The following is a 19,812-nucleotide window of genomic DNA, read 5'->3' on the forward strand; positions in this document are numbered from 1 at the left end:
CTGAGTGGGTGTACTTCCTTGTCTTTCTCTCCTCCCAGCCATGTGAACCAGTTCACTGGGATAGTGTACCAGAGTATCCTCTCCTTCCAGCACCACTCGGTACGCACTGTGAGCATGGAGGAGACTGTACTGCCCAACACCCACCCAGCACAGTGGCCAGGTAATCCCACTTTACTTCCACCAGTTTTCACTTCATTCCACAGAAATTGTACCCTGTTTGGAGAACCATTTGCTTGATTGCTACATTAAAGGGGCAATCTGCAGTTCAAATAATAACAAAGTGTAGACCCTGCTGAGGGATGGGTCTGGACAAATGTAACCACTCTCAAATTCATAGACAGCTATGGGATGCAAGGAATGACCATCCATGACATCAACATGACAGTTTCAACCATGGCTTGAGGCGATAGTGTTTGTTTACAAACATTGGAATAAAAAAACATCTATTTTGGCTTCTGATCGGTTAAGATTGTTGAACTAATCTTATGAAGCATTTCTAAATAATATTCTTCAAAAATCAATGGGTACATAGTATTAATGTAGAAGTCAAATGTATGTAGCAATTGCAGATTGCCCCTTTAACACCACAGTCCTAAACAAACAACTTGTAAAGGATCACTTTAAACACAAACACATTTTTGTATTTTGTTAATTACTATTTTGTTAATTACAATTAGTTAATATTTTGTTAATTAGTATTTTGTTCTTTCATTAAAAAGCAAAAAAGTGTGATGCCTTTTACATCAGTAAAAAAAAAGCATTTGTTGGGACTATATCAACAGTGGACTAATGAACAACATACTGAAATAATGTTTTTTTAAATAAAGTGATTCTTTAATTCTAGTCAATTCATTCACTCGCACTCCCTCGCGGTCTCTGTGTGTCAGGTATCAGTACCCTGATCCGCCTGTTGAACTCTGCTGGTGAGGAGAGCCAGCCAGGCCTGGCCGTGTTACTGTGTGAGATCCTGACGGCCGTCTTCCTCAGCCTGTTTGTGCACGGCCTGGCCACTCACTCCAGCAACGAGCTGTTCCGCATCGTGGCCCACCCGCTCAACAGCAAGCTGTGGGTGGCTGTGTTCGGAGGGGGGGCGCGTACCCCCATCACAGAGAAGCCCTGTAAGGACAAGTCACCTCCAGGTGTGTGTGTGTGTGTGTGTGTGTGTGTGTGTGTGTGTGTGTGTGTGTGTGCTCGTCAGATGTAGAGGCTGATGTAACTGTAACGCAAGGGTGGGCAACTCGGAGCTGTGTGGGCAGCCTTCACCCCTGATTCAAAGATCTGTTGAAGATTGTGATTGGTTGAATCAGGCGTATTACAGCTGGGCTGGAACAACAGTCTACACACACTGCAGCTCTTGTTTGTCTCAATATTATCCGTAATATTATAAGTCCAGTATGTCCAATAAATATGGCATGTGTGTGGTTGTCTCAGCAGCCAATGAGGAGTTCGATAGGAAGCCCAGGCGCTTCAAGCTGCTGTCGTCGTCGCCACGCAGTGCCTCCAGAGAGGGGCCAGAGACCTCCAGCCCAACCAGCCCTGTGGTGGAGCAAGAGACCTCCATCTTCAAAGAGCACTTTGTCCCCCCGGAGCTCAGCATCTGGGACTACTTTATCGCAAAGGTACCGTAGTAGTGTACACTTCCATGTTCATAGTTCACTTAAACCATGCCCCTCTAAAATACCCAGTCATTCAGCTCATTCTAACATGTATGTACAGTTGAAGTCAGAAGTTTACATACACTTAGGTTGGAGTCATTTAAAGCTAGTTTTTCAACCACTCCACACATTTCTTGTTAATAACAAACTATAGTTTTGGCAAGTCTGTTGTTTACAGACAGATTATTTCACTTATAATTCACTGTATCACAATTCCAGTGGGTCAGAGGTTTACATGCACTAAGTTGACTGTGCCTTCAAACAGCTTGGAAAATTCCAGAAAATGATGTCATGGCTTTAGAAGCTTCTGATAGACTCATTGACATCATTTGAGTCAATTGGAGGCTTACCTGTGGATGTATTTCAAGGCCTACCTTCAAACCCAGTGCCTCTTTGCCTGACATCATGGGAAAATCTAAAGAAATCAGCCAAGACCTCCACAAGTCTGGTTCATCCTTGGGAGCAATTTTCGAACACCTGAAGGTACCACGTTCATCTGTAAAAAATAATAGAACACAAGTATAAACACCATGGGACCACGCAGCCATCATCCGCTCAGGAAGGAGATGTCTCCTAGAGATGAACATACTTTGGTGCGAAAAGTGAAAATCAATCCCAGAACAACAGCAAAGGACCTTGTGAAGATACAAAAGTATCTATATCCACAGTAAAACGAGTCCTATATCGACATAACCTGAAAGGCCGTGCAGAAAGGAAGAAGCCACTGCTCCAAAACCGCCATATAAAAAGCCAGACTACGGTTTGTAACTGCACATGGGGACAAAGATTGTACTTTTTGGAGAAATGTCCCCTGGTCTGATGAAACAAAAATAGAACTGTTTGGCTATCATGACCATCGTTATGTTTGGAGGAAAAAGGGAGAGGCTTACAAGCCGACGAACACCATCCCAACCGGGAAGCACGGGGGTGGCAGCATCATGTTGCAGGGGTGCATTGCTGCAGGTGGGACTGGTGCACTTCACAAAATAGATGGCATCATGAGGGAGGCAAATTATGGGGATATATTGAAGCAATATCTCAAAGACATCAGTCAGGAAGTTAAAGCTTGGTCGCAAATGGGTCTTCCAAATGGACAATGATCCCAAGCATCCTTCCAAAGTTTTGGCAAAATGGCTTAAGGACAACAAAGTCAAGTTTATTGGAGTGGCCATCACAAAGCCCAAACCTCAATCCTATAGAAAAAATTGTGGGCAGAACTGAAAAGGTGTGTGCGAGCAAAGAGGCCTACAAACCTGACTCGGTTACACCAGTTCAGGAGGAAGGAATGAGGAATGGGCCATAATTCACCCAACTTATTGTGGGAAGCTTGTGGAAGGCTACCCAAAATGTTTGATCCAAGTTAAACTATTTAAAGGCAATGCTACCAAACACTTATTGAGTGTATGTGAACTTCTGACCCGCTGGGAATGTGATGAAAGAAATAAAAGCTGAAATAAATCACTCTACTATTATTCTTACATTTCACATTCTTAAAATAAAGTGGTGATCCTAACTGACCTAAGACGGGGAATTTTTACTAGGATTAAATGTCAGGAATTGTGAAAAAGTTATTTTAAATGTACTTGGCTAAGGTGTATTTAAACTTCCAACTTCAACTGTATGTCTGTGTTTACAGTGTTTTCTCCTCCTCCTCCCACAGCCTTTCCTCCCTCCGTCAGAGAGCAGGGTGGAGTACGACTCGGAGGAGAGCCAGGGCAGTCAGGACGAGGATGATGATGATGATGACGAGTTTGGAGACTTTGACCCCAACTCTCCTAGCCGAGAACATTCCAATCCCAACTCCTACAGGTACAGTCGGTGGGCAGCACTATCAAAGCAAATAGACGTTACTCTTGTCAGTGATGGTTAGACATAACAATGGTGATGTGTGTGTGTGTGTGTGTGTCCAGTTGGTGTCTGATGCGTCTGGCCATGGTCCAGCTGGTCCTAGGCAACCTGAAGTCATTCTACCCCATGGCAGGACACGACCTACTAGGTACCGTACACTAATGACAACTAGCCTTCACAACCACTGGACTAATGTCTATTTGTGGAGACTATTTTAGTTGGAAGCATTAGTGCTTGTGAAGTCCAAACAAAGAGAGGGATTTTGTGATATTGAACCAGACTCCCTTTTAGATAACTGCCTGCCCTTTTTGTGAAGTCTCAGGTCTCTGAATGTACTGTTGTTAATGTCACCTAGTGTTTGTGTGTTTCTCTTAGATCTACCTGTGGGCTCTCCTCTGTGTCACGCGGTGCTGAAGACCCTCCAGCGTTGGGAGCAGGTGTTGCTGAAGAGGCTGGAGATCTTCGGGGGGCCGCCCTCCAAGTACATCTCCACACACCCTCTGGACGAGACGGCTGCCTCGGGCCCCGCCATCCTCAGACACAAAGCCCTGTTTGAGCCCTCCATCACACCCTTCAGGTGAGTGCCAAACAGGAATTCTCTGTATATTGATATGTTTGCCATAACATTCTGTAAATCAGTGATCACCAACCGGTCAATTGCATTCGACTGGTTGATCATCAGGGCGCATTCCTAGTCGATCATCAAGGCGCATTCCTAGTCGATCTTCAAGGCGCATTCCTAGTCGATCATCAAGGCGCGTTCCTAGTCGATCATCAGGGCGCATTCCTAGTCGATCATCAAGGCGCATTCCTAGTCGATCATCAAGGCGCATTCCTAGTCGATCATCAAGGCGCATTCCTAGTCGATCATCAAGGCGCATTCCTAGTCGATCATCAGGGCGCATTCCTAGTCGATCATCAGGGCGCATTCTAGTCGATCATCAGGGCGCATTCCTAGTCGATCATCAGGGCGCATTCAGGGCGCATTCCTAGTCGATCATCAGGGCGCATTCCTAGTCGATCATCAGGGCGCATTCTAGTCGATCATCAGGGCGCATTCCTAGTCGATCATCAGGGCGCATTCCTAGTCGATCATCAGGGCGCATTCCTAGTCGATCATCAGGGCGCATTCCTAGTCGATCATCAGGCGCATTCCTAGTCGATCATCAGGGCGCATTCCTAGTCGATCATCAGGGCGCATTCCTAGTCGATCATCAGGGCGCATTCCTAGTCGATCATCAGGGCGCATTCCTAGTCGATCATCAGGGCGCATTCCTAGTCGATCATCAGGCGCATTCCTAGTCGATCATCAGGGCGCATTCCTAGTCGATCATCAGGGCGCATTCCTAGTCGATCATCAGGGCGCATTCTAGTCGATCATCAGGCGCATTCCTAGTCGATCATCAGGGCGCATTCCTAGTCGATCATCAGGCGCATTCCTAGTCGATCATCAGGCGCATTCCTAGTCGATCATCAGGGCGCATTCCTAGTCGATCATCAGGGCGCATTCCTAGTCGATCATCAGGGCGCATTCAGTCGATCATCAGGGCGCATTCCTAGTCGATCATCAGGGCGCATTCCTAGTCGATCATCAGGGCGCATTCCTAGTCGATCATCAGGGCGCATTCCTAGTCGATCATCAGGGGCGCATTCCTAGTCGATCATCAGGGCGCATTCCTAGTCGATCATTCAGGGGGCGCATTCCTAGTCGATCATCAGGGCGCATTCCTAGTCGATCATCAGGCGCATTCCTAGTCGATCATCAGGGCGCATTCCTAGTCGATCATCAGGGCGCATTCCTAGTCGATCATCAGGGCGCATTCCTAGTCGATCATCAGTCGGGCGCATTCCTAGTCGATCATCAGGCGCATTCCTAGTCGATCATCAGGGCGCATTCCTAGTCGATCATCAGGGCGCATTCCTAGTCGATCATCAGGGCGCATTCCTAGTCGATCATCAGGGCGCATTCCTAGTCGATCATCATTCTAGTCGATCATCAGGGCGCATTCCTAGTCGATCATCAGGGCGCATTCCTAGTCGATCATCAGGGCGCATTCCTAGTCGATCATCAGGGCGCATTCAGGCGCCTAGTCGATCATCAGGGCGCATTCCTAGTCGATCATCAGGGCGCATTCTAGTCGATCATCAGGGCGCATTCCTAGTCGATCATCAGGGCGCATTCCTAGTCGATCATCAGGGCGCATTCCTAGTCGATCATCAGGGCGCATTCCTAGTCGATCATCAGGGCGCATTCCTAGTCGATCATCAGGGCGCATTCCTAGTCGATCATCAGGGCGCATTCCTAGTCGATCATCAGGGCGCATTCCTAGTCGATCATCAGGGCGCATTCCTAGTCGATCATCAGGGCGCATTCCTAGTCGATCATCAGGGCGCATTCCTAGTCGATCATCAGGGCGCATTCCTAGTCGATCATCAGGGCGCATTCCTAGTCGATCATCAGGGCGCATTCCTAGTCGATCATCAGGGCGCATTCCTAGTCGATCATCAGGGCGCATTCCTAGTCGATCATCAGGCGCATTCCTAGTCGATCATCAGGGCGCATTCCTAGTCGATCATCAGGGCGCATTCCTAGTCGATCATCAGGGCGCATTCGATCTAGCATTCGATCATCAGGGCGCATTCCTAGTCGATCATCAGGGCGCATTCCTAGTCGATCATCAGGGCGCATTCCTAGTCGATCATCAGGGCGCATTCTAGTCGATCATCAGGGCGCATTCCTAGTCGATCATCAGGGCGCATTCCTAGTCGATCATCAGGGCGCATTCCTAGTCGATCATCAGGGGCGCATTCCTAGTCGATCATCAGGCGCATTCCTAGTCGATCATCAGGCGCATTCCTAGTCGATCATCAGGCGCATTCGATCTAGTCGATCATCAGGGCGCATTCCTAGTCGATCATCAGGGCGCATTCCTAGTCGATCATCAGGCGGCGCATCAGGGCGCATCCCTAGTCGATCATCAGGGGGCGCATTCCTAGTCGATCATCAGGGCGCATTCCTAGTCGATCATCAGGGCGCATTCCTAGTCGATCATCAGGGCGCATTCCTAGTCGATCATCAGGGCGCATTCCTAGTCGATCATCAGGGCGCATTCCTAGTCGATCATCAGGGCGCATTTCTGTAGAAAAGCCAACGATGCTGTTCCCCAAAGCCTTGCGCGCTATTTTTTTTGTTCTATTCGTCTTGCGAGGTTGATGGTAGGTGCACTTGATTCAGAGGCCCTCCGTGCTAGTTAGGCGAAGTGTTCCCATTTTGAACCATTTAATTTGTCTGAAGGGACAAACTCCGCCTACCAGATGGACCAGGAGAGCTAAATCAAGTGTGCCTACTGCTCTGGCCAGTCGGATAGCTCAAAATACCATGCCTACAGCTTTCACGACCCAACAGTAGAGTTTGATACTAGCTTACGTGAGATCTCATCTTTTAAAACCACGACCGGAGAGAGACTGTCAAACAATACAGCAAAGAGCTGCTGTTTTTCTAAGTGACTTCATGTTTACGTTTTTATTCAACACTGTTAACACTGTTTTTATTCAGCACTTTTACAGAACATAAAACGTGTTTCTCGCTACTTCCACTCACGCTACAACTAGCACTGCAGCTGCAGTACATGAGTAGCCAAGTGTATCGATGGGCCAGTATTTGTATTATTAGCAGCTCGTCGTGTATATTTTAATATCAAGGGATATTTCACTTTCTCTGGTCATAGGAACAACATGAATTTGTGCATGAGACAGAAATAATGTGGTGTGTCTCAAGTTGGGCCGTCAGGAGGAAGACAGTGTCTCCTCTCTCTGGTCAGTTTCACCAGAGAAAACGAGAGGACAGTGAGGGGTGGACCCTCTGCTTCTCTCTCCCACCACTGAGACTGACCATCAGTCCAGTAAAATAAAAAAGCTAATTATTTCAATTTATTCTCAGCTGTGCCTCCCAACTGATACAACAAATTATCTAATTTGTTATAAAAGATTGAGTTTTAAAATATAATATGGTCTGATAAGAACAATATTGGCAGGCCAAGCATAGTCAATATGCTGTGATAATGTATCAGTCCTACTGCACAAAACTTTCCTACAGAACTGTTTTTATTAAGTTAATGTTGCATATGCGCATTTACAAGTCCTTTTCTAAATAAATCTGGGTGTCAGATCTAGGCTTGCTTTTTGACATCGAAAGTGATCTTGACTCCGAAAAGGTTAGTGACCACTGCTGTAAATGTAGGTTTTCGGTACACACTGATATGATCCACACAACGTCATAAATGCCTTTTGTAAGTGATCTGTATAACTGAAGGGAGTGTTGTGTGGCTACAGGTCCAGTCACCACTCTGCCCTGCCTGTGAAGAGGCTGTGGCAGTACCTGGTCAAACAGGAAGAGGTGCAGGAAACGTTCATCCGCAATATTTTCACCAAGAAACGAAACCAAAACGAGGTAGCTACCGCTCCACTTCACCCGACCCACCCACCCACCGCATGCAGACAGCTGAGCAGTCTGAGCACTGACACATTGCACACTGTCACTAAATAACATCTCCCATTGAATAATACCTAAAACATCATTTCTAGTCCCAGAGAGCGTCATTCACTTTTTCTATCCCTGTTGACGCATTTGTGCTTTTGTTTTGCATGGTTCCTGTATTTATATCCTAATTGCCTTTTACTTTGTGGATTTCTGGTGAATAATATTGTTCTTAAACCCTGATAATTAACCGTGTAATTCTAGATTGTGTTTCCTGTTGACTCTGCATGATTCATCACATTGTTTTGTCTGATGTCTTGGGGGCTTCTCAAATAATTAAGTCGGTTGAGGACCTCAATGAAAATGACAAATGTTCAGGGATGGAGGAGCCTAGCTGTAACCAGGTACTGCTTTGGATAATTTTGGTGGTGGGGGTTTATGGGTTGTAATTATCATGCTCATTGACCAGTAAAATTATTTCATTTTTTCTCCCTTGTTTTTAATTGACACCTGTGTTTTACGCTGGGAAAATGTCACCTATTTCCGCGTCCACTTCCATGTCCGATTTTTCTGTTTTTAACTCGACTTCAAGATTATATCATGAAATTCATAAAAAACACGGTCAAAGTTTTGATATCTTCACTATTATTCTACAATGTAGAAAATACCAGTCAAACATTTGGACACACCTACTCATTCAAGGGTTTTTATTTTTACTATTTTCTACATTGTAGAATAGTAGTGACGATATATCAAAACTATGAAATAACACATATGGAGTAACCAAAAAAAGTTTTCAGTCAAAATATATTTTATATAGCCACCCTTTGCCTTGATGACAGCTTTGCACACTCTAGGCACAACCAGCTTCACCTGGAATGCTTGAAGCAGTTCCCTGAAATGTTAAGCACTTGTTGGCTGCTTTGCCTTCACTCTGCTATCCAACTCATCCCAAACCATCTAGGGTGATTGTATAGGCCAAGTCATCTGATGCAGCACTCCATCACTCTCCTTCTTGGTTAAATAGCCCTTACACAGTCTGGAGGTGTGTTGGGTCATTGTCCTGTTGAAAAACAAATGACAGTCCCACTAAGCGCAAAGCAGATGGGATGGCGTATCACTGCAGACTGCTGTGGTAGCCATGCTGGTTAAGTGTGCCTTGAATTCTAAATTAATCAGACCGTGTCACCAGCAAAGCACCATCACACCTCCTCCATGCTTCACAGTGGGAACCACACATGCAGAGATCATCTGTTCACCTACACTGCGTCTCACAAAGACACGTTTGGAACCAAAAAACTCAAATTTGGACTCCTCAGACCAAAGGACAGATTTCCACCGGTCTAATATCCATTGCTCGTGTTTCTTGGCCCAAGCTAGTCTCTTCTTCGAATTGGTGTCTTTAGTAGTGGTTTCTTTGCAGAAATTTGACCACGAAGGCCTGATTCATGCAGACTCCTCTGAACAGTTGATGTTGAGATGTGTTGAACTCTGTGAAGCATTTATTTGAGCTGCAATTTCTGAGGCTGGTAACTCTAATGAACTTATCCTCTGCAGCAGAGATAATTCTGGATCTTCCTTCCCTGTGGTGGTCCTCATGAGAGCCGGTTTCATCATAACGCTTCATGGTTTTTGTGACTGCAAATTTTCCGGCATTGATTGATCTTGATGTCTTAAAGTAATGATGGACTGTCGTTTCTCTTTGCTTATTTGATATGTTCTCGCCATAATATGGAGTTGGTCTTTTACCAAATAGGGCTATCTTCTGTATACCAACCCTACCTACCTCACTACACAACTGATTGGCTCAAACACATTAAGAAGGAAAGAAATTCCACTAACATTTAACAAGGGCACACCTGTTAATTGAAATGCATTCCAGGTGACTACCTCATGAAGCTCGTTGAGTGGATGCAAAGAGTGTGCAAAGCTGTCCTCAATGCGAAGGGTGGCTACTTTAAAGAATCTTAAAACAATCTAAATATATTTTGTATTTGACATTTTTTTGGTTACTACATGATTCCATATGTGTTATTTCATATTTTTGATGTATTTACTATTATTATTATTCTACAATGTAGAAAATAGTACAAATAAAGAAAAACCTTGGAATGAGTAGGTGTGTCAACTTTTGACTGGCACTTTATTTATTTATATGTATGTATGTAAACTCAGCAAAAAAAGAAATGTCCTCGCTGTCAAATGTGTTTATTTTCAGCAAACTTAACATGTGAATGAACATAAGAGTCAATAACCGAAACATAAACTGAACAAGTTCCACAGACATGTGACTAACAGAAATGGAATAATGTGTTCCTGAAAAAGCAGGGGATCAAAAGCAACAGTCAGTATCTGGTGTGGCCACCAGCTGCATTAAGTACTGCAGTGCATCTCCTCCTCATGGACTGCACCAGATTTGCCAGTTCTTGCTGTGAGATGTTACCCCACTTTTCCACAAAGCACCTGCAAGTTCGCAGACATTTCTGGGGGGAATGGCCCTAGCCTCTGATCCAACAGGTCCCAGACGTGCTCAATGTGGTTCAGATCAGGGTCTTCTCTGGCTGTGGCAGAACACTGACATTCCTGTCTTGCAGGAAACACCTGTCCCGCAGGTGTGATGTTCGGATGTACCGATCCTGTGCAGATGTTGTTACACGTGGTCTGCCACTGCGAGGACGATCAGCTGTCCATCCTGTCTCCCTGTAGCGCTGTGGTATGCGTCTCACAGTACAGACATGGCAATTTATTGCTCTGGTCACATCTGCAGTCCTCATGCCTCCTTGCAGCATCTCTAAGGCACATTCACGCAGATGAGCAGGGACGCTGGGCATCTTTCTTTTGTTGTTTTCCAGAGTCAGTAGAAAGGCCTCTTTTAGTTTTCATAACTGTGACCTTAATTGCCTACCGCCTGTAAGCTGTTATGTGTCTTAACGACCATTCCGCGGGTACATGTTCATTAACTGTTTACGGTTCATTCAACAAGCATGGGAAAGTTTTACGAATTATCTTCGAAAGACAGGAAAAAGGGACGTTTCTTTTTTTGCTGAGTTTATGTATGTAACACACACACACACACACACACACACACACACACACACACAGTGCCTTCTGAAAGTATTCAGACCCATTGACTTTTTCCTCATTTTAAGTTACAGCCTTATTCTAAAATTGATTACATGTTTTATTTATTTTTATCAATCTACACACAATACTCCTTAAGAGTAAAGCAAAAACAGGTTTTTAGAATTGTTTGCTAATTTATTACAAATAAAAAAAAATGATCACATTTACATAACTATTCAGACCCTTTACTGAGTATTTTGTTTGGCAGTGATTACGGCCTCAAGTCTTCTTGGGTATGATGCTACTAGCTTTCCACACCTGTATTTGGGGACTTCCTCTCTGCAGAGCTTCTCAAGCTCTGCCAGGTTGGATGGGGAGCGTTGCTGCACAGCTATTTTCAGGTCTCTCCAGAGATGTTCAAGTCCGGCCTCTGGCTGGGCCACTCAAGGACATTCAGAGACTTGTCCCGTAGCCACTCCTGCGTTGTCTTGGCTGTGTGCTTAGGGTCATTGTCCTGTTGGAAGATGAACCTTCGCTCCAGTCTGAGGTCCTGAGTGCTATGGAGCAGATTTTCATCAACGATCTCTCTGTACTTTGCTCCGTTCATCTTTGCCTCAATCCTGACTAGTGTCACTGCCGCTGAAAAACATCCCCACAGCATGATGCTGCCACCACCATGCTTCACCATAGGGATGGTTTCCTCCAGACGTGACGCTTGGCATTCAGGCCAAAGAGTTTAATCTTGGTTTCATCAGACCAGAGAATCTTGAGTCTTGAGGTGCCTTTTGACAAACACCAAGTGGCCTGTCATGTGCATTTTACTGAGGAGTAGCTTCTGTCTGGCCACTCTACCATAAAGGCCTGATTGGTGGAGTGCTGCAGAGATGGTTGGCCTTCTGGAAGGTTCTCCCATCTCCACAGAGAAACTCTAGAGTTCTATCAGAGTGACCATCGGGTTAAAACAAAAATAATGATTACATTTAACCATCATATAACGAGGCAATCAGTTAAGGACAAATTCTTATTTACAATGACGGCCTACCCCGACCAAACCTGGTCAACGCTGGGCCAATTGGCACCACCCTATGGGACTCCCAATCATGGCCGGATGTGATACAGCCTGGATTCTAACCAGGGACTGTAGTGACACCTCTTGCACTGAGATGCAGTGCCTTAGATCGCTGTGCTACTTGGTCACCTACCTTACCAAGGCCCTTCTCCCTCGATTGCGCTGTTTTCCTAGAGCTGGCCCCCCGGTCAGTCTTGGTGGTTTAAGAATGATGGAGGCCACTGTGTTCTTGGGGACCTTTAATGCGGCACAATCCTGTCTCGGAGCTCTACGGACAATTCCTTTGACCTCATGGCTTGGTTTTTGCTCTGACATGCACTGTCAACTGTGGGACCTTATATAGACAGTTGTGTACACTTAAAAAAAATAATAAAAAAAATAAATAAAAAAATTGAATACATTTTAGAATAAGGCTGTAACGTAAAAAAAATGTGGAAAAAGTCAAGGGGTCTGAATACTTTCCAGACGCACTGTATATCAAATGAAATTAGTGAATTAATTTACTTCAACCTAATGCATTTTATGAAGGTTTTACATTGCATTTTGTGCTTTTTGCACTTGAAGACCATTTAAAAAGCGGAACAAATAAAACACGGAAGTGAATGTCACACTTTCCCAGCGCATTATTCATTTGGCAAATTTCCCAAGTTGTTTGAAATAATTGAACCAATTAGTTAAGCAATTTGGCTCATTTCAAAAAGCTGCATTGGTTTTATTGAAATCTTGTTAGCATGAGCTAACAAATGCATGTGCATTGCTTTCATTAGGCAATCTGAGATTTGTATGAATTTTGTAATGAACAGCTTCATAAAGAACCAAACCATGTTTATACTGTCATGGTATAGAGCTACATGAGACATTGCCATGCTTTTATCTGAATGTTATACAGTAGACTAGATCTAAGACAAAATTCACTATGTATATGGTGTGATTTTACACTTTCAGAGTTTTTGGATGGTAAAATTATGACATAAAACGCATGTTCTGTACTCTGTGATAAAGCCTTTTCCTAGTCTATACAGTGATTAGGTTGCCATAGTTCATCACAAACTAATTCCACAGAATGTGCAGAGGAGAATAAGACTGTCATGAAGTCCAATAGGTTCTGATTAGCAGGCCCAGAGTGTCACGTTGAATGTTCGTCGGGTTAAGATGAAGTACTATGTGAAAATGGCAAGTCACCCTATTTAGATCTCATAGTCAAGCCGAACACTCTCTGAGAGGAAATGTGGTATTTACCATTTAATTAATTGTGATGTAGAATGTAATTCAACCTAATGTTCTGTGAAAGCCTCCATTCGGCGTCTCGTGTCAATACACCCCTTTTATATTATACAATAAGACGCCCATCTCAGTGGGTTTGCAGAGCCTCGTGTGCTGAGCATTGTCTCAAGAGGTTGAAAATGGCACTAATCCTGATAACTGTGGGTTCTTGATGCTCTAGTCTCCCACCCTGTAGCCCTGAGGCAAGGCTCTGTTAGAGATACACACCCTCCTACTGCAAACAGGCATGCATCGTCCATTCATCTCCCACCACTTCCTTTAGGTCACACTGAAATGATTCAGACGGGCAGAGACTGTATAATGATTCAGACATGCAGAGACTGTAATGATTCATGCATTGCTCTACAGAGCGAGGCAGATCTGGGCTACCCCGGAGGCAAGGCCCGGATCATCCACAAGGACTCGGACATCATTACAGCCTTCGCCATCAACAAGGTACTACACATGTTCTTCACAGGAGATGTCTGTTCTACGCATGTTCTCCACAGGAGACGACTGTTCTACGCACGTTCTCCACACGAGACGTCTGTTCTACGCACGTTCTCCACACGAGACGTCTGTTCTACGCACGTTCTCCACACGAGACGTCTGTTCTACGCACGTTCTCCACACGAGACGTCTGTTCTACGCACGTTCTCCACACGAGACGTCTGTTCTACGCACGTTCTCCACACGAGACGTCTGTTCTACGCACGTTCTCCACACGAGACGTCTGTTCTACGCACGTTCTCCACACGAGACGTCTGTTCTACGCACGTTCTCCACACGAGACGTCTGTTCTACGCACGTTCTCCACACGAGACGTCTGTTCTACGCACGTTCTCCACACGAGACGTCTGTTCTACGCACGTTCTCCACACGAGACGTCTGTTCTACGCACGTTCTCCACACGAGACGTCTGTTCTACGCACGTTCTCCACACGAGACGTCTGTTCTCCGCACGAGACATCTGCGTCGTTATGTTAGACTAGCAAGGTGTCACATTGGCTCAATAGGCTGTGGGAAGTGGAAGGACTGATTTTGGATTTCTCTCCTCTTTCTCTATTCTCTCTGTGTCCCAGGCTAATCGGAACTGCTTAGTCATGGCCTCCACTCATGACATCCAGGAGCTGGACGTGTCCTCCATCTTGGCCACTCAGATTCTGACGTGGATCGATGACGATACGGAGGCCGAGGCCAAAGGGTGAGCCCGGATCTCAATTACCCAAACAAGAAAATAAAGTGTCTTCTAGAGTTGTGTAGGACCTTTGAGTGTCCCTCTGTGTCCCTACCTGTGATTTGGCTGCTGAATACCTCCTATTGACCATATCAGAGATGTTTAAATTGGCAAGAAGTAAAAGCCTGAAGCTCTTGGTTGCAGTCAGCACTGTGTTAATACTGTTCTGTCTGGGGAGTGTCCTCTCAAACTCTTCTCTCTCTCTCTCTCTCTCTCTCACACACACGCACTCTCACACTAGTGATGACTTCCTGGTGATCCAGGCCCGGGACGACTTCAACACCCTCCACGGCACCACCCCCTATACCCACAGCAGCCTAGGGACGCCCATCAACATGCCATGGCTCGGGGGCCTGCAGACGGGGAGAGGCGCTGCCGTGGTGAGGCCGATAGAGCTTTTACTGCGGTTCCTTTTTCTTTTTTTTGCCACTGATATTGAGCACAATGCAGTACATTCTACTCATGTGTCTTGTTGAGTATCTTGTCCTTTTATTTCCTGGTGCAGCTCATCAAAAGGAACATCAACAACGTGAGAAGGATGACCTCCCACCCAACCTTGCCTTACTGTAAGTAGATGTAACTTCTTTCCTGCTTGTATACAATGACTGAAACTGCCACACATGCTAGTTATGTGTACCATGTCTATTTTGTTTAGACCTTGATGTTATCATCCTTGCCTTGTGCTAATATTCCAAGAAGATACACACATCCTTTTATTGTCAAGACTACATTGGGATTGGAGAATCCTATTGTTGTGGTTTTGTTTACCAAGTCCCTTCCTCCCTCAGACTTAACAGGAGCGCAGGACGGAAGTGTCCGGATGTTTGAGTGGGGCCACTCTCAGCAGATCATCTGCTTCCGAAGTCCAGGCAATTCCAGAGTCACACGGATACGATTCAACCACCAAGGAAACAAGGTGACTACATTTTCCTTCCCCATTTGCACCCTATTCCCAATTTCCCTTTATAGTGCACTACTTTTGACCAGGGCTCATAAGAATCTGGTTAAAAGTACTGCGCTGAAACGCATATTTAGTTTACATTTAATTATTCACCAAGTAACGTTTTCCCCGCCCAACTCAGTCCCTCAACAACATGGCTACTGCTGAGGAATGATGTAGTTGCTGGACATTACTTTTACTCCTTATTTGAATGATCTTCCTAATATGGTCATCTCTTGGCTGTGTTGTCCAGTTTGGTATCGTTGACGCTGACGGAGCCCTACGTCTATGGCAGACCAATACGACTGGGAACACCCCTAAACCCTACCTGGTAGGAACAAAAAGCGCCTCTCTGTCTCTGTCTACATGTAACTGCCAAAATAAAGGAAACGCTTGAGTAAATGAAGGATATAACATATATTGAAAGCAGGTGCTTCAACACAGTTGTGGTTCCTGAGTTAATTAAGCAATTAACATCCCATCATGCTTAGGGTCATGTATAAAAATGGTCAGAATGACAAATCCCAAATCCACACAGCAAGGGTGGTCACTGAATGGTTTGATGAGCATAAAAACGATGTAAACCATATGCCCTGGCCGTTTCAGTCACCAGATCTCAATCCAATTGAACTCTTATGGGAGACTGGAGCGGCGCCTGAGACAGCGTTTTCCAACAACGTCAACAAAACACCAAATGATGGAATTTGTTGTGGAAGAATGGCAGTTCATCCCTCAAATAGAGTTCCAGACACTTATAGAATCTATCCGAAGATGCATTGAAGCTGTTCTGGCGGCTAGTGGTGGCCCAATGCCCTATTAGTACGCTCTATGTTGATGTACACTTTATTTTGGCAGTTAGCTGTGCCTCCTACTGTATGGTAGCGTTGTTGTTTATTGGTGATGGTCTTCCCTCCACAGACATTGCAGTGCCATAATAAGACGGCTCACGACTTTGTGTTCGTGGGCTCATCCTCCCTCATAGCCACAGCAGGGCTGTCAACAGACAACAGGTACACTGGGGACCAAATGGGCTGATGTTATAGAGCCCTAATGCGCTGTAAGTAAATGCTTTGTTTTGTCTCCATAGGAAGCCCACTATTAACAGTCTAGTCGTGAGTCCTCCACCCTAACAGTCTAGTGCACGGTGAGTCCTCCACCCTGCTACAGAGCCCTGCTACAGAGCCATGTGATCAAACCTCTCAATCACTTCACTGGGGACCAAATGGGCTGATGTTATAGAGTGCCTGTTTCAGTTGGTCTAATGCGCTGTAAGTAAATGCTTTGTTTTGTCTCCATAGGAATGTGTGTCTTTGGGATACATTGGTGAATCCAATGAACAGTCTAGTGCACGGTGAGTCCTCCACAACACTATTAACAGTCTAGTGCACGGTGAGTCCTCCACAACACTATTAACAGTCTAGTGCACGGTGAGTCCTCAACAACACTATTAACAGTCTAGTGCACGGTGAGTCCTCCACAACACTATTAACAGTCTAGTGCACGGTGAGTCCTCCACAACACTATTAACAGTCTAGTGCACGGTGAGTCCTCCACAACACTATTAACAGTCTAGTGCACGGTGAGTCCTCCACAACACTATTAACAGTCTAGTGCACGGTGAGTCCTCCACAACACTATTAACAGTCTAGTGCACGGTGAGTCCTCCACAACACTATTAACAGTCTAGTGCATGGTGAGTCCTCCAACACTGGCTCTTTCTATTCAAGCCAGTACATCATCATCAATAATACAGAGAGTAGCCAAGTTAAATGTAGCTAAGTTGTTCCTATTTGGCCCCTCTCCTCTCTCTGCAGCCTTTAGTTGTCATGAGTCGGGGGCCACGGTGCTGTCGCTGGCCCCCAGGCAGCAGCTGCTGATTACAGGTGGCAGGAAGGGCTGGATCAGCGTGCTGGAGCTCCCCCACAGGCACCAGCGCCAGAGCTTCCAGGCCCACGACTCCCCTGTCAAGGCCCTGGCTGTGGACCCCACCGAGGGCAGCTTCATCAGCGGCTCTGCCGAGGGCAACATCAAGGTGCCCTCCCTCCCTCACTGACCACATAGTCCCCCTCACTGCAGCTGTTGAGTGTTTATTCTTTCCAGGTGACTGGGTTAGGATGGGTCAAAAACAACAGTTGTGGATCGGTATAGGGTAGGTTTATGGGTGGATTTTGGGAGGTTCAAGGGGAGTCGGAGCAGCCTATTGCAAAATCAGGATTACAATAGATATTTGGTTTCCCCCCTGTATAGCATGTTAAAGATTTACATTCATAAATCGTATGCAAAAATAACAAAAAGGTTGCTCCAACCCTGACTGTGGTGTGATGTTGCAGGTGTGGAGCCTGTCCACGCAGTGCTTACTGCATCAGTTCCCCAACGAGCACGCTCGCCAGTCCCTGTTCCGGAATCTGGGCACGGGCGTGATGCAGATCGAGGTGGGCCCGGCCAACCACATCTTTTCGTGTGGCGCCGACGGTACCATGAAGATGAGGATTCTCCCTGACCGCTTCAGCGTCAACAATGGCAACCTGAAGAACGACGTCAAGTTCATCATTTAGCTAACTAAGCACAGCCTCAGCTTGTGGTTTACGTGACCAAGACTGCCTTTGTTTGCACAAGTTACTGCAAGATGAGTGTGGAGGGACTGACTGTCTGTCTGCACAAGGAGAGGACACTCAAAAACGGACGCAAGCTTCCTCCTCTCACCAGTGATCACTTTTCTAAGGCAATCATCATATTGGAATCTTACATGTCAAGATGAGATGATCTGTGCAGTGTATGATTTGGGATGTCAGATGTTTCTACAGTGCTCTGCATCCATTTTAAGACTGTAAAATACTGACATCCCTGCTTGCTTGAGTTGTTAAGGCCAGTTGATATAAAGCACATTATCGAATCATAAGGAATTTGCTTTGTTTGCTCATAAGGTAAAATGATATGCAGTGCATAGTTTAGATCCCAGAGAGCAAGCCAAGCCTTAAGTATAATATTCTGTTTAGTATTGTTGTGCCCTTATAAATCTAACTCATACTGGTACTACACCCATTTCCCCTAGGTATTGTTGAGTGGTATTTACTTCTGGTTGAACCTTGTGTGCAATTGACCAAGTGATCTTCATTTTATTGAGGTACACACATAGCTTTAAGGACCCACTTATCAGGGAAACCCAATATAATTGGTCTGTTCTTCCCCTTCATTATTTGCTGTAACTATCAAGTAGCTCACCACGTAAGCACCCTATTCTTTAGCCAATAAGAGAAAGAGCACTAATTTCAATGAGTGTCTTGAGTAAGAAACTGTTTTATTCCAACACAGCACTTTCCTCCTCCCATCCCCAAATCAACCACAAATGCATAGATACGTCACTTAAATTGTGGATTTACCTTTGCTAACATGAAATTGACTTTACAAACTGGTTAACTAGCTTGTCAGTGAGGATGCATTTAGACAAGCAGCCCAATTATCTTATCCACTAATTGGTCTTTTGACCAATCACATCTGATAGGTATAAAAGGAATGTGGGTACTTGTGTGGTTTGAACAATAGCTTTTTATTTTTCAAAATGCATTGCCTTCAGGAAATGACCTTGTAACTTATAGATTGAATCTAGGCCCATGTATATTGTGATATCAATTATTCCCAATAACTTTATCCCCTTGGCATATTGTCACAGCTGCTGTAGACAAATCTATATTTGGGGTATAAGCTGGAGAAAAGGCTTTCTTAATAAAATAGTTATTGCATTCTGTAAATAGAACAAACTACACCTCACAACTTTACTGTGATGTTTTAGCAAGTCCTGCTTTATGAAGACAATTCTGTGAAATACCAGTAATATTTAAGGATTGTGTTTAAACAATAGTGCCTGATCATGATGCAGATATAATGAAAGTACATTGATTTATGGTTAGAGCATTGGGCCAGTAACCGAAAGGTCGCTGTGCTCTTGAGCAAGGCACTTAACCCTAATTTCCTCCTGGGGTACAGTACAACTATGGCTGTCCCTGTAAAACATTTCACTGCATAGTAATTGAATAAAATCTTTAATCAACGATGCGTAGGAGATGTTAAATTGCTTAGTGTAATATGCTATCGCAGACAAGGGATGAGTATTTAACTAGAACCATCATATACAATAGGGGTTCCATGTTTTTCTTCCTTTACACTGTGAATAAGCTAATTTTATGAATATGTTGATTAAGTCAGATTTACAAGTGTAATATAATAAAGCAACTAATTGTAATGTACACTTGTGTGTTTGGA

General features: G+C 44.9%; 1 protein-coding gene across 7 annotated transcripts in view; it reads left to right on the plus strand.

Moving 5' to 3' along the window:
* LOC118370862 (dmX-like protein 1) overlaps positions 1 to 19,796 on the plus strand; it is a 52,810-nt gene extending 33,014 nt beyond the window's left edge. For 3 of the 7 annotated variants that reach the window (XM_035756063.2, XM_035756065.2, XM_035756064.2), the window contains exons 28-45: positions 39 to 160; positions 888 to 1,139; positions 1,432 to 1,619; positions 3,316 to 3,464; positions 3,566 to 3,651; positions 3,879 to 4,080; positions 7,836 to 7,953; positions 8,322 to 8,384; positions 13,745 to 13,831; positions 14,458 to 14,579; positions 14,854 to 14,992; positions 15,118 to 15,178; positions 15,401 to 15,528; positions 15,806 to 15,883; positions 16,471 to 16,562; positions 16,851 to 16,903; positions 17,367 to 17,584; positions 17,883 to 19,796. In XM_035756063.2, the coding sequence (XP_035611956.1) occupies positions 39 to 160; positions 888 to 1,139; positions 1,432 to 1,619; positions 3,316 to 3,464; positions 3,566 to 3,651; positions 3,879 to 4,080; positions 7,836 to 7,953; positions 8,322 to 8,384; positions 13,745 to 13,831; positions 14,458 to 14,579; positions 14,854 to 14,992; positions 15,118 to 15,178; positions 15,401 to 15,528; positions 15,806 to 15,883; positions 16,471 to 16,562; positions 16,851 to 16,903; positions 17,367 to 17,584; positions 17,883 to 18,107 (2,383 nt within the window). In that variant the 3' untranslated portion in view covers positions 18,108 to 19,796. The remainder of the gene's footprint in view (positions 1 to 38; positions 161 to 887; positions 1,140 to 1,431; positions 1,620 to 3,315; positions 3,465 to 3,565; positions 3,652 to 3,878; positions 4,081 to 7,835; positions 7,954 to 8,321; positions 8,385 to 13,744; positions 13,832 to 14,457; positions 14,580 to 14,853; positions 14,993 to 15,117; positions 15,179 to 15,400; positions 15,529 to 15,805; positions 15,884 to 16,470; positions 16,563 to 16,850; positions 16,904 to 17,366; positions 17,585 to 17,882) is intronic. The other 4 variants (XM_035756066.2, XM_035756067.2, XM_035756069.2 and 1 more) reach the window with 4 other exon arrangements.
* The last annotated feature ends 16 nt before the right edge of the window (positions 19,797 to 19,812 follow it).

This window comes from Oncorhynchus keta, chromosome 14 (assembly GCF_023373465.1).
Source record: "Oncorhynchus keta strain PuntledgeMale-10-30-2019 chromosome 14, Oket_V2, whole genome shotgun sequence".
Classification (NCBI taxonomy): Eukaryota; Metazoa; Chordata; class Actinopteri; order Salmoniformes; family Salmonidae; genus Oncorhynchus; species Oncorhynchus keta.